General features: G+C 37.5%; 1 protein-coding gene across 1 annotated transcript in view; it reads left to right on the forward strand.

Moving 5' to 3' along the window:
- The window catches only part of inc (BTB/POZ domain-containing protein inc), a 100031-nt gene that overhangs the window by 18578 nt on the left and 66516 nt on the right, over positions 1-14937 (forward strand). The window contains exons 3-4 of the mRNA XM_067149694.2: positions 8236-8423; positions 13219-13344. Of these exons, the coding sequence (XP_067005795.1) occupies positions 8236-8423; positions 13219-13344 (314 nt within the window). The remainder of the gene's footprint in view (positions 1-8235; positions 8424-13218; positions 13345-14937) is intronic.

Genomic DNA, 14937 nt, shown 5'->3' on the forward strand with positions numbered 1-14937 from the left:
ATGAAGCATCATAGGGTTAGAAACAAAAAGTTATCACTTTTGTTGATTTTAAAAAGGCGTATGATGTTATCCATCATGAGTCGTCATTGAATATCCTAAAAGAATTTGGTTTACATCCAAAACTTATTCGCCTTATTGGAATTACCCTTAAGAACACTGAATCTAAAGTCAGATTTAGAAATGAACTCTCAAAGCCATTTGACATTAATACTGGACTTCGGCAGGGAGATGGACTCTCACCATTATTGTTTAATTGTATGTTGGAAGAAATCATGCAGGAATGGAATAAGATGTGTCAACCTAAGATTGGCAGAAAAATAAGACTCAATTGTTTAGCATTCGCTGATGATCTTGCACTTCTTGCTAATGATATGGAAGAAGCTAAATTGCAAATAGAAGAACTTGATAACATAGCAAGAAAAGTTGGATTGCAAATTTCATATGAAAAAACAGAAATAATGCCAACCTTCCCTGTTACAGCACCAACCATTACCTTAGCCAATACCAAACAAATTAAAATTGTGAATAAGTTTAAATATCTTGGTGAAATTATAACTTGGAACACCAATGAAAAATCGTCAATAGAAAGCAGAACATTTAAGTTTAAAAAAAGCACAACAAATTACATGGCCAATGTACAAGAAAAAATCTCTTTCAATAAATGCTAAACTTCAACATTACTGTTCTGTCATTAAACCTGAAGTGACTTATGCTTGTGAAACACTATTTAAATTGAACACCAAAGCAACAACTGATACACTGCAAAAGGTTGACAGAAGGATACTCAGAACAGTCATTAATAAAAAACATCAGGTGGATGGACAATGGAGATTATTGCCTAATGCAGTGGTTTATAGGGAAAGTGAATCTCTAATAGATACGATGAGAAAAAGAAGAATTGCCTTTTTCTGTCATCTTTCGAGATTAAATGATAAGAGGATAATAAAACAACTATTTAATTACTTTTGGAAAAGTAAAACAAAAAATAATTGGTTTAAAGAAGTTCAGAATGATTTAGAAGAGCTGAATATTACAATGAAGCAAATTGAAAATAGAGAAGGAAAAAGGATTCTCAAGAACAAACAAATAAGATTGTCATTAAAAACTGTACAACACAAACAGTATGTCATATCTGATGAAGAAAGGTCAGCCAGAATGAAGAGGTTTTGGGAAAGGAAGAAGATGATGCAAGCTAAATCTTCAGTTAATTCTTTGTTAACGTAATGTATTTGGGTTTGATTTAAGTGCTCCAATGTGGGCGTAAACTATATAAATAATAAATAAATAAAATTGGTTATGTTGCCAGAAACCATAACCTGTCTAGAAGAAAGTGGCATGGCCTTGGGCAAGTCAGTAGTTAGTCAGAAACGCTGAAGATTGTATACAGGATATAAGAGATAAAATCGGGACTCAATCAGAAAGAGAATAAAATGAGTGTTAGGCAAAAATAAATTGAAGCAGTGCGTCAAATATTTTGTTAGCGGGAGACATTTATGAAGAGTGTTTAACAGCCAGTGATATAGCATTTATTTCAAATATACTCTCACTACTTCTGTGGAAGTAGACAGACGTTTCTCCAAACTTAAACCAGTGTTAGCTGACAGCTGCCAATCCTTCACTTTTGATAACTTGATGACTACAGTGGTGGTGTATTTTATTGTTAATTAAGGTATGTTAATAAATTTTTCATATTATTTTAATAGAAACAATAATTCCTAGTCATCGTCATCATCATCAGAGCATGATCAATCCGCTTTTGGAGCGCCAAAGACCTCCCCCATCTCCTTCCAGGTTTTTCTGTCCTGGACAGTTCTTATTCAATATATCTGACCACCTAAATAATGGATGTTCTGTTCTCCACTGACCACTCCATTACTGGGTATTAGATCTTGCTACATGCCCAGCCCATCGTTCAGTCTAATTTTAAGCCTTCGCTGACAGACTAGAAGTTGGTTGACCTGTTTCATAATAGAGCACACCATACCTCAACACTGTACGTGAGAGTGGACCGAACACGAGTGTCCTTTATGAGGTGCATTCAAGCGGCAGCAGCAGGAGTGAGACCTGTTTTTTGTAATTAAAAAAATGGCAAAGTTTTCATTACAAGATCAGCTTGGTGTGATAGCGATTGAAATTCATCGCCAGTTGAGTACGACGTGCTGATGGTGTCAGGGATGTGTCTAATGTGTGTTCGTGGGTGCGACAGTTCAAAGAAAACAGAACATCGTGTGACTACAAATCAGTGTTTTCCTCATAAATTTTCGTCAGCCACGTGGGCGAATACTACTTCAAAAATGAATGATAAAATTTTCATGTATTCTCCTCGGGGTATTAACTATAATATCAGACAGATAAACATTAGCTGCACATGTTGCCATTGATGCTTTCACGGCCCATATTTATAGACATGATATAGGCTTTTGGGCTTATGCCGTGTCAAGAAAATAAGGTGAAATTCTTTACGTTTCACAGAGAACTGTACTCTGCGTCATCAGAAGAAAATCTCGACTGTCCACGAGAAAGGTTTTTAAACAATGAGCTTTTGAATTTAGACATTATAATAAAAGTGGAAATGGTATGTTCATTCATCACCAGATGGCTCACCAAACGCGGTACAGCACTAGCGTTCAAAGCAGAAGCTGACGGAATCATCAGAATCAGTCTAAGAGGATCACATAACGTGTACGTAACATATGACATTGACACAAGCCTGGAATGAAACATCTGGCAATGAGGAACATACGAATTTGGAAAACACAGAGACAAAATAACAATAGTGAAGGGGCAGGGAAGGGAACTACCTACGTAAAATCTTAACCCTCCAGTACACATGCTGCAGTTTTTCTACCGCATATTTTTTCTTTTTGTTTCAGTCCAGTGAGTAGTTATCTCACCAGTTTCGCCTTCCACCTTATCTTAGTTTGGGCCTCTCCCTTCCGGTCTATTACAACACTTGACCTTCAGTTCGCTGTCTGCCGGCTCTGGGGATATTTTAGTTACTGTGTGGTGCTTTCCACCGCGTGTGCTCAGTTGTGACGGTCAGCTGGGTTGTCGCTTTGAGCTTTCAGTGACTTTTGCACTTTTCTATTACATATGGTTGTACCCTGAAAAGGATCCAGAAGAAGTGAAAAGGATAAATAACTTGCTCGATAGTGTTGAAAAAGAATGTAGACAGAATGAAGCATTAGTGAGAGACCAATGTGCTGCCAGAAAGAGACTTTTTCACGAAGACAACGAAGATGAGAGTGAAATTTTATCTTCAGAAGAGGAGGAAGACAATGCCAACAATGATACAGAAGAGAGTGAACATGACACGGACACGGAAGGTTCGGCTGATACTGAAGAAGATGATTGAACTGAGGATAACAGCGTCAGACTTGAACTCCCTCGTTGCCCACCTCAGTATACTGGAAGAGACATGCTATCTAAATGGAACATACACTGCAGTACTTATCAGGGCCGAGGGAGGAGAGACAACATCATAACACACATACCTGGCCCGATAGGTATGGCTTGATGTTGCATCTCCTGTAGAGGCATGGAAATTATTTTTTCCTTGGCAGTATGCGGGATAAAATTGTACATTATACAAATATTTGGATGGAAAAACAACGGGGAAACTACAATAGACCACTTGTTGCTTCAAGCACAAATATCATTGAAGTCAAAGCTGTGATTGTTTTATTATATTTAGCTGGAGTACTGAAGTCATCCCATCAGAACTTGAGAGATTTATGGGTGCGAGACGGAAGTGGAGTTGAGCTTTTCCGCACCACTATGGGCATAAATAGATTTCACTTTTTACTCTGAGCTTTACGGTTTGACTGTATTACTGATAGAAGAGAAAGACAAAGTGTTGATAGACTCGCAGCTATCAGAGAAATATTCGAGGATTTCGTTGATTGTTGCCAAACGAACTATTCTTTGAGTGAATATATAATGATCGATGAAATGTTGGATGCGTTCCGTGGTAAATGTCCCTCCCGACAGTACATTGCTAATAAGCCTGCAAAATATGGACTGGAAATATTCGCCCTAACAGACTCCAGAACATTCTACACGCAGAATGTGGATATATATGCCAGGAAACAACAAGAAGGTCCCTATAAAGTGAGTAATAGTGGCAAGGATGTGGTTGAAAGGCTTATTCAGCCAATTTCTGGATCCGGTCGAAACGTAACTATGGATAATTGGTACATGTCTGTACCCATTAGCCCATAGTATGTTAGCTAACTATAGGTTAACTATGGTAGGAACCCTGAAAGAAAAACGGGGGGGGGGGGGGGAATTCCTCCCCTCTTTGTACAATCCAAAGACAGGCCACCTCAAAGCAGTTTGTTTGGTTTTGGAAATGTAGCAACTCTATTATATGTGCTCGGGAAGAACAAGGTGGTTTTGGTGTTGTCAACTATGCACAACAGTGATGAGATTGATGAAGAAACTGGCAATGCTCGAAAAGCAGAAATGCTCATGTTCTATATTCTCACAAAGGGAGGCGTGGATGTGGTTGATAAGCTAAAAAGTGCATATTCTGTTTCACACATAACTTGCCAATGGCCTCTAGCCCTTTTCTACACACTTCTAAACGTAGTAGGGATTAACAGCTTCATCATTCTGCAAGCAAAGTGTGATATGACTAGACGTACATTTCTGAAAACCCTTTCGACTGAACTGTGCACCGAATATTTACAGTATCGCCTCAATCTAGAGTGTATCCCCCGGGGAATAAAGCAGAGACTTCAGGACTTACTTCGACCGCAGGTGGTTCAGAGGCGACCTGAAGAAAGGCCCCAATATCCTGGAAGATGTAACTTTTGTGACAGGACCAAGAACTGGAAAACGAAGACTACTTGCGGAACATGTTCACACTTTATCTGCCTTGAACATACTGTCTTCACTTGTAAAGACTGCAGTTTGGGAAGAGAAGAAAATGATGAAGCTGACTTGGAATTAGTATGAACCAAGAAGCTGCCACTGCTGTGAAACAGACTTGAAGTGATTATAAAGAGTATAAATAGAGAGTATTTGTTACATATACTGGATACTTGCATTTTGTAGCTGAAGAAAGTGAATGGATGAGGATTTTGCCTAAGGTTTACTGTACATATGTACTATTAATATGTAGTTCTCTGAGTTTTATGTAATTACACCGTCTGTGTTAATGCTATCTTTAGTGAAAAAGAATATATATGACTTTAACTACAGATGTGATAATTTTGTGACGTTAGTATTCATTGGTGATTAATTATATGTAAATGAATATAAATAAAGGCGTCTCCGAAGGCCGTAAAAGTAGTTAGTGGGACGTAAAACAAATAACATTATTATTAATATAAATGGCTACGTACCTTACTTCCAAGTAAATAAACGTAGAAACAACAAAATAAAACATTAATGTGATTTTTAAAATGCTACCATAATAATACTGCAAAACGTAAGTTGCTGTCCTTTCCACCATGCGCATGTACTAATATAACACTATCACACGCGTGTTCTGGAGGGTTAATGGCTGGCAATCAGGTATTAGTTAATTGATAGCCAGTGTCCCTGTTGAAATTGTTCGGATTTCGACGTATTTCCACAGCTTCCCATCCACGGGGACAGGGACACTGGCTATCAATTAACTAATACCTGGTTGCCAGCCATTAAGGATTTACGTAGGTAGTTCCCTTCCCTGTCCCTTCACTATTGTTATTTCGTCTCGGTGTTTTCCAAATTCATACGTTCCTCATCGCCAGATGTTTCATTCCTGGCTTGTGTCAATGTCATACACCTGTCAATGTCATATGTTACGTAAACATGTTGTGTGACCCTGATTCTGATGATTCCGTCAGCTTCCGCTCCGAACGCTAGTGCTGTACCGCGTTTGGGGAGCCATCTGGTGAAGAATGAATGTACCATTTCCACTTTTATTATAACGTCTAAATTTAAAAGCTCATTGTTTAAGAAGCCTTTCTCGTGGACAGTCGAGATTTTCTTCTGATGACGCAGAGCGAAGTTCTCTGCAAAACGTAAAGAATTTCACCTTATTTTCTTGACACGGCATAAGCCCAAAAGCCTAATTAGCTGAAAAATTGAATTATTTCAGTGTTATCACAAACAAGATATAATAAGACATTTCTTTTTCTGCCATTACAAAATTGAAATTTACCTTTAGCTTGGTGTTTTATATGTTGATTCTTCTTTGAGTCCTTGTTTTCTGCAGCTCTTCCATAATTGAATTCTGTTGAGTGTGGTCTACTTCATAAGATTCCTCAAACAGACTTTAACTCTCTTCAAGGCTGACCCTTTGGATATTACTCCGTTGCTGTTATCTTGGACAGACTATCCTTAATGTTAGTCATGTTCTTTGTCTTTTCAGTCGAGGTGTAATTGAAGAGGACAGGTCTTGTCTAAATCCTGTTCTGATGTCTAAAGGTTCTAAGATCTCAGGTAGAAACTTAACCTTTGACTTGGTGTCAGTCAGGGTGTCTTTGATGATATTTCTAGTCCTATTGTGCATCAAGTCGTAGACTTTCTTGAAGTCTATTAAAATTATTATTATTACAAGGTCTTCGTTTCTTAGATTGGCAAGTTTGGTTAGTGTATTTAGGTTAAGGGTCCGCTCAGTGCATGATTGCCTTTCCGGAAACCTCCTTGATATTCCCCAAGTTGTGAATAAAGTTATGTTTCAGCTCTAATGAGGACGGCTTGGGAAAGAACCTAAAATGTTATAGTCAACAGGGAGATCCCTGTGTAGTTGTTAACATCTGCTTTGGAGCCTTTCTTATGTAGGGTGTGTGTGAGGGCTGATCTCCATTCATGGGGCACCTTTGTTGTTCGCCAGGATCTCTTGAAGGATCAGTCTTAATCGAGGCCTCGTCAGCCATATTCCATATTTCCACCACAGTGGATTCTTCACTTGGGGCTTCGCTTGCGCACTTCGGCTTTGCTTGATGGTTTAGAATCTGGGTTCAACATGATGATTCATGCTTTTTTAAAGGTCTCGATTAGTAGTTCACAGCTCAGAAGTTTGACAGCCCTAAATGCATATCGATAGTCAGGTGTTTTTTTAGATCTATGCTTTGAAATGCTGTCTTTTGGCCTTTTGACTTGCTCAACTCTCCCTTTCTTTAAGCTTCTGAGGACTGTCATTCTTGACTGATATTGCTTCCACTTCTGTTAGTCTTCTATTTTCTTAACTGTCAGGTCTTTCTTGACTAACTATTCCTTTTTCAATTCCAGGCACTAGTAGATTACTCGAGGGCTACCTTACCTATCTTATACTTTTTGTCCTCCTCCAGAGCTTGCAACTTTGGTTGTATCTTGCCAGTCCAGTTGCACTGGCTACCTCATGTTATATTTTGGTTTAATTAGGAATATTTGACAGCAAAGTCAAAACAGGTTTTTAAAAATTTATTTATTTATTTATTTATTTATTTATTTATTTATTTATTTATTCATTCATTCATTTATTTATTTATTTATTTATTTATTTATTTATTTATTTATTTATTTATTTATTTATTTATTTATTTATTTATTTAAAGTCAAAACCTTACTCTTAACAAATGAAAAATTATCATAGGTTAACAACTAATTTTACTTAAACTAACTTACAAACGTAATATTAAACTATATATAAAGCAACACTATCAGTCTGCATTATATAATTCACTGAGCGAGTTGGCCATGCGAGTAGGGTCGCGTAGCTGTGGGTTTTCATTCGGGAGATGGTGGGTTCGAATGCCACCGTTGGCAGCCCTGAAGATTGTTTTCCGCAGCTTTCTATTTTTCACACCAGGCAAATGCTGGGACTGGCTGCTACCTTTTCCATCCTTATGCCGCCAAGAACATTTTAACATGTTACTGCAACGTTAAACCACTAGGGGGGAGGGAAGAAAGAAATAACTTCAGTCCAGTATTAAGTGACATTGATGGCCTCAGGGTTGGTTTTCGACAGATCTTCCATTATACATTGGAACAGATACTCATTTGTTTGCTCACTCCACAATTACACACTGTTGACTCACACATGTTCCATTTCTTTAAATTGTCCCTAGTCTCCCAATGATTAGCAAGAACAGTCAGTTTTATTTTTGTGTGATGGGTGTGTATCATAGTAGGTTAGGTGCTATTGTCAAGATTTGGAACGAATCATAGCATCGTCAATTTATTGGCACGTTTCAAATCCACTTGTGAAGGAGAAATTCTGGCACTACTAATCTATTAAGGCCTGTCTATTTCATGTTTCAGGTGTTTTAGAAGAGGCAGAGTTTTATAATATTACAGATCTTATTCGTCTTGTGAAGGATCGTATATGCCTAAGAGACAATCGGCCATTGAAGGACTCGAAAAAGCACGTCTATCGGGTATTGCAGTGTCATGAGGATGAGCTTACACAAATGGTATCTACTATGTCAGATGGATGGAAGTTTGAGCAGGTGAGTTATTTATAAAAATTTTAAAATGTATGTTTTTCTGAGTTTGTTCTTTGTCAAAAGAAAATGCAGAACAGTATTCTTTTCCTCATTGTTTCCATGCAGTCTCACAGCTAGACAGTGAATTCACTGCCACTAGTTGGTTTGGTTCATGTGCACATGTTGTTCAAGCTGATTGTTGACTATGTTGTTTACTGTTCTAGCTATACCTCGTAACTCCTGCAGAAGTGAGACAAATTGCACGATCAATAAAGACAACTGCGACAGGATGTGACAAGATTGTTCCACAGTTACTGTTAAAAACTCTAGACGTAATCCTACCAACTCTAACCCACATCATAAATACCTCACTGATAACCGGCATATTCCCTTCCCTTTGGAAATATGCAATTGTTCGCCCACTCCCCAAGACCAACAATCCTGTGGAACCCAAAGACTTTCGATCCATTTGCATTTTACCATTTCTGTCCAAAATTTTGGAGAAAATAGTTCACAGACAAATAACCCCATATTTAAATAACAATATGCTTCTTGACAAATACCAGTCTGGTTTTAGAAGCAATCATAGCACAACTACTGCACTGCTTAAAGTTACAAACTACATAGGAGTAGCTATGGATAAGGGAGAAGTTACTGTTTTAACTCTTCTAGACCTTAGCAAGGCCTTCGACTGCGTTGACACGGACATACTAATAGTAAAATTACGTGCTCTTCATTTCTCACAAAGCACACTATCCTGGATGTATTCCTATCTCTCTGATCGCCGGCAGTGTGTATCTACAGGTGAAAATTTCTCTTCATGGCAATCTGTAGAGACTGGAATACAACAGGGGTCAGTGCTAGCGCCACTCCTATTTTCGATCTTCATTTCAGGACTAACACAAGTAATTAAACATTGTCAATATCATGTGTACACAGACAACATATAGATATATACACATGCACATCCTCGTGACTTACCGACTGCAATAAATAATATGAATGACGACCTAGGAAGAATATGTAGGTGGACTGATGACCATGCACTAAAAATCAATGCCCAAAAATCGCAGTGTATGCTTTTAGCTACCCAAAAAACCCACGCACGACTTACAGACATCCATACCCACTCAGTAACATTAAGAGGCACTCAGTTACAATTCAAAGACACAGTTAAAAACTTAGGGATGATAATGGATAAAAACCTTAGTTGGAACGATCATGTAACAGGTATATGTCGGCGAGTGTTTTATTCCTTACATTCCCTTAAAAAACTCAGAGATTTACTCCCCCAAAATGTAAGAAAACTGCTTATCCAAAGTATGGTAATGTCAATATTTGACTACTGTGACGTACTATACAGTAATCCAAACGCCTCACTTTCCATCAAGCTCCAAAAGGCACATAACGCATGCGTTCGATTTATTTCAGATATAACAAGGTTTAGCCATATTTCTCCCGCATTTGGTAGGCTTTCATGGCTGCGCTTAAGAGAGCGGCGAAATTTACCACACACTTTCCCTTTTACATCGTATACTCAACCTTAACACACCTGAATACCTTGCCACACAATTCCATTACCTAGCATCACCTTCTAGTATTCCTACCAGATCATCATCCACTGCAGTACTAAGCATTCCCATTCACCGCTCAACTGGTTACAAGTAGATCATTTATAGTCGCCGCCAGCCGAATTTGGAATTCCCTACCTGCTGAAATTAGGAGCATGTCAAACCACCTCCGCTTTAAGAAACTATTGTCAAACCTGGTTAATAAATAATAATAATTTCTTATAATATAGTAGGATTAGATCATAGCTAAGTTATTAGATTAATTAAAAACATTTAATTGATACCTTAAGATATTAAACTGTAGATAATTTAGTGTATATTTAACTCTTCATGTAGGTGTATGTATGGTTGGACAGAATAGCAGGCTTCATAGCCTGAGTCCCGCCATATAAAACAAGACAATAAATAAATAAATAAATAAATAGAACAGATATGGCCAGGATAAGTTGTTCCTCTGGTCACATGTGTTCAATTTTTATCTAGGCCTCCTGCCATTCTTACTCCTACTTTTCTCTAAAAATCAATTAACCTTTTCATAGGTTTCTTTTTCCTTTCTTTAGCATGATGATATTACCAGTTACATAAAAACTACAAGCAGCTTTGCTTTTTCTAGCAATGTTTCACTTCCATATAATGCCATGTTCAAAAACATCCCGAGATAGCGGGTTCAAACCTGGTAGAGATAATCTGTTTTTTGAAGGGCAGAAGGAAGTCCATTCAACACTCCATGTCGTACAATGTTGGCATGTAAAAGATATCTGGTGAGACATTTGGTGTATATCCTCAAAATTAATTAAAACTCCCCATAGACGTCCAGGAGAGATTCAATTTACTTTGCCATATAGTAGACTAGAGTAAAACGGAACGTTGAAATAGATGAGCAGACAGCCAAATGGCGTCAAATAAAAATGTCTGCACACGGTAGCGGAGGCCGTGCGATTATTATTATTATTATTATTATTATTATTATTATTATTATTATTATTATTATTATTATGAACATGTATGTCTATGTTAGAAATGAACAGTCTCTTTTCTTGCCTCGGCTTGTCTAATTTTTATTGCGTCCTTATTTAAAAAAATATAATTATCGCAAAGTGCATAATGTTGCACTAATACTTGGAAACAACCTGTGCTGTGTAACTAACTTGCTTGGAATACTTGCTTACTTGTGCCATCATACGTTATTTTGCTACCCTAATAACAATATTCATCTGCTTCCTTTGTATAATCTGACAATTTCTACATCAATTGACCACGTTCAATTACTTTTGTTTTAGATTTGAATTTCATATTATACTCTTCCTCCAAGGCAGTGGCTATTCAATTCCGCATTTTCTCCAGATCCTGGTTAGACTCGTAAACTTAACATATATCTGCAAATTTCAGAGTAGTCCTCCTCCATTAATTATACAGCATTTATAAACTTAACAGTGTATGTATCCCCGTACCAGGAGAAGTCGCAATGAGTCTGTGGATGAGGAAGTGTTCAGAGAACTATGCACAAGTTTTAGTCCTGCCCATTGTCCTGAAACATGTTGTACCCACATGCTCTTAGTGTGCTTGGAACTAATAAATTTTACAAGCAATTTATTAGTTCTCTCTTCTAAGATATTCACGTAGAAGTAAAATCTATTTCATTAGTGTATAATGTTTTATTATACAGTTTAGCATATGGCATTTTAGAACAGGGATTTAGCGTAGTGATCTAGGTTTATAGGGCAGCTAAGATGTCAGTGAAGAGATTGAACGTGAAAATGTAACTTTGATGGCCAATATTATAAAGATGTATGATGAGAAAGCTGAGAAGAAGTGTCTAAATTTACTATTAATTAACCTGACAATGAGAGCTTCACAGTATTGTAATGTGTCTATAAGTGCATCAGAAAGGAGAATGTTAATTGTGAAGAATTGTCAACTCCAGGGCATAAACGGAAATGCTGTAGTAACCATAACGTTGACAGAGGCAATTTTGTTCATCGAGTAATTAAAGATACAATTGAAGATTTCTATTTGTACAAAAAGTAATTTCCTCACCTTCAAACTTTACCTGTTGTTGAAGACAAATTTTTTATTGGAAAGTCTTGCCTTTAAAAAACATTTTGAGAGTGGAAATGATGTGCTACATAACAAAAAAGAAAAAGGAAAAATATTGTAAACTGCCAGGGTTCCTGTCTTCAGAAAGGAAGAAAATTTAAGCAGGAAGATAGACCAATATCTTTTTCTGGACAAGAGCTATGCAGTGTTAAACGGACATTCAAAAAAATGTTGGCAACATTATATTGTAAATGCCTCCAGTAGAATTATAATCGATCTTAAGGGTAAGTTTGTAGGGTTTGTTCAAGGCTGCCAGATGATATATAAGGTGGAAATTACTACAGGGAACTGCGGAACTGCTATGGGCAGGTGAATGCAACCAGTTTGAAAAATGTGTCGAGGTGGTCACCTGAAGCCTAGCAGAATTGCAGCATTGTATGGTTGTAATGGACAATGACCCCTACCATGGAAAGCAAGTGCATAAGCCTCCAATGAAAGGTTCTCTAAAGAGAGATTGGCCAGAAGAGACCGAATGCCTTGTGTTAAAATATTGAGAAGATTGATGCTGCTTTCTCTTGTAGAAAATATTATCCCTAAGGAGAAAGTATATTATGTTGACTCTCTCGTAGCAGCCATGTTGTCTGATTACTACCCTACAGGTGTGACTTCATTGGCATCGAATTGGCCTGGTGAAAGGTGAAAGATTGTGTAAGCCGCATAACACAGCTGGTGACATGCCCCTGACTGTGCTTGGGCAAGTTGTGAAGGAAGGAGTTAAAGGTGTAACAGAAGAAGATAGGATTTTATTTCTGTCGCATAGTTGAAGGAAGAGAAAAATATTATTGGGGGGAAGACGGTGCTGTGGAAGATGCATTAGACTCTCGTCATTAATATAGAAGAAGAAACGGGTGAAGCTGGTGTTCTTCGTGACAGTGATAATATAGTTGACTGCGATTCTGAAGGTATGGAAACCTTTGCATCTTCTTTTGCCCCTTTGAAAGGTAAGCCAAGTGAAGTTTTCAATATTGAGTGTAGCATAAACCTTGCCCTCTCGACCCATCTACTCGCTGTGACTTATCCTGGCAGGGGGATGATACTCTCCTTGGTGTATTGGTGTATATTGTTTAATTCAGTTTTGAAGGTTTTGTGCTGTATCCCACCCATAATTGCCTACGTTTTGGTATGTGTAACAATGTATTCTTTTATTTCAGCTAATTAACATCGGATCCCAGTATAACTATGGCAATGAAGACCAGTCCGAGTTCCTGTGTGTTGTGTCGAGGGAGTATGGAACTACCCTGAATTCGAAGGAAACGGAACCCACAGATAGAGCTAAGGTGCAGAGCATGCTCCTGTAATGTGTCTAACGTTTGTGTTGTGCGTAGTTTGATTGGTGTACGATGTTAATGCATGCATAACTTGCATGTGACCTCAGTGATCTGGACCAGATAACAGTTTCAGAGTATTGTTATTAATGCATTGAATGTCATAGAAAATGTATTATCTCTAATTGCTGTCTCTACATTTTTTAAATTTTTAAATGTGTTCGTACGTGAACATTGTTGAGGATAAAATGGTTGATGCAAACACTGATATGCTTGCAGTATGCCATGATGACTTTTGTGGATCATTGAAGGGAGGATATACTAAAGTTTGGCATTTCTATGGGTTAGGAATTGTTCCATAGGTAAGGAATGAAGGGGTTGTGCATGTTGAGACACTGAGAGGTTGAATCTTGGGTGGTAGTAACCTTTTGATTTGTACCATATGTTTGTGTGGGAATTCTATTATCTCCCTTTCAATCTTAGTTGCCTCTTTTTTCACAGCTTTAGCAATCCTCTTGCTGATATCCTCGCAATTATCTCCATGTTTAAAAAATACCATACAATACCTCATTAATATAATGCCATATAATCAATTGTAGTACCATTATAAACATTCAGTTTTGCCATTATTATTATTATTATTATTATTATTATTATTATTATGTAATGGCAACTATTATTATTAGCATAATATGATGCATAACATGATAGAGGTTACAAATGTAATATTAAAAGTTAACAAAGTAACACATACAAGCATATGGAAGGTTTCAGCTTTAGAACTAGCGTATTATCTCAAATATTGATTTTGAGATCTGTTATTCGGTATTAAGAAGGTTCTACATAGCTTAGAGATAAAAATTGACAACTCATTGAAAGAGGCTCAATTTGATTTGGAACTTCTTGTGTTGGAAGATGAAGTCAGAGTAGCTCTAAAGTCATTAGTCCAACAAAAGACCTCAGGAACAAATGGAATTACAGCTGAAATATGGCAAGCAACAGAAGAAACATCTGTTGAAGTTTTAACTGTAGTATGTCTACAGATTTTGAAAATCTCAACTTACCCCACAGATTGAAAATGATACATTTTTCATCCCCGTACCCCAAAAAGGAGATCTGTTGGACTGCTCAAGCTATGTCACAGTAGCTCTGATACCACATGTCAGCAAGGTGATGCTGAAAATCATACAGTAAAGATTAGAACCGTACACGGAGCGTGAAATGTCCGCTACTAAAGCTAGTTTTAAAAGAGGTAGAGGAAACAGACACATCATTAGTGACGTACGTTAGATGGAAACAGTAAAAGAATACCAGAAGAAGCTGTACGTGTGTTTTATAGACTACAGGAAGGCCTTTGATGGTGTAAATCATGAGAAGATGTGGAATGTACTAAGACAGATGGGCATACCTGAACATCTCATTGTCCTGATGCGTAATCTCTACTTGGGACAAGAAGCCAACGTTAAAACTGAGCCTGGTGAATCACAATGGTTCCTCATTAGCAAAGGTGTAAGACAAGGCTGTATACTTTCGCCATACTTACTCAACCTATACTCCGAGTACATCATGAGGAAATCTGGATTGGTTTTAAGATAGGTCGATTGA

This window comes from Anabrus simplex, chromosome 6, assembly GCF_040414725.1.
Source record: "Anabrus simplex isolate iqAnaSimp1 chromosome 6, ASM4041472v1, whole genome shotgun sequence".
In the NCBI taxonomy this organism is placed as follows: Eukaryota; Metazoa; Arthropoda; class Insecta; order Orthoptera; family Tettigoniidae; genus Anabrus; species Anabrus simplex.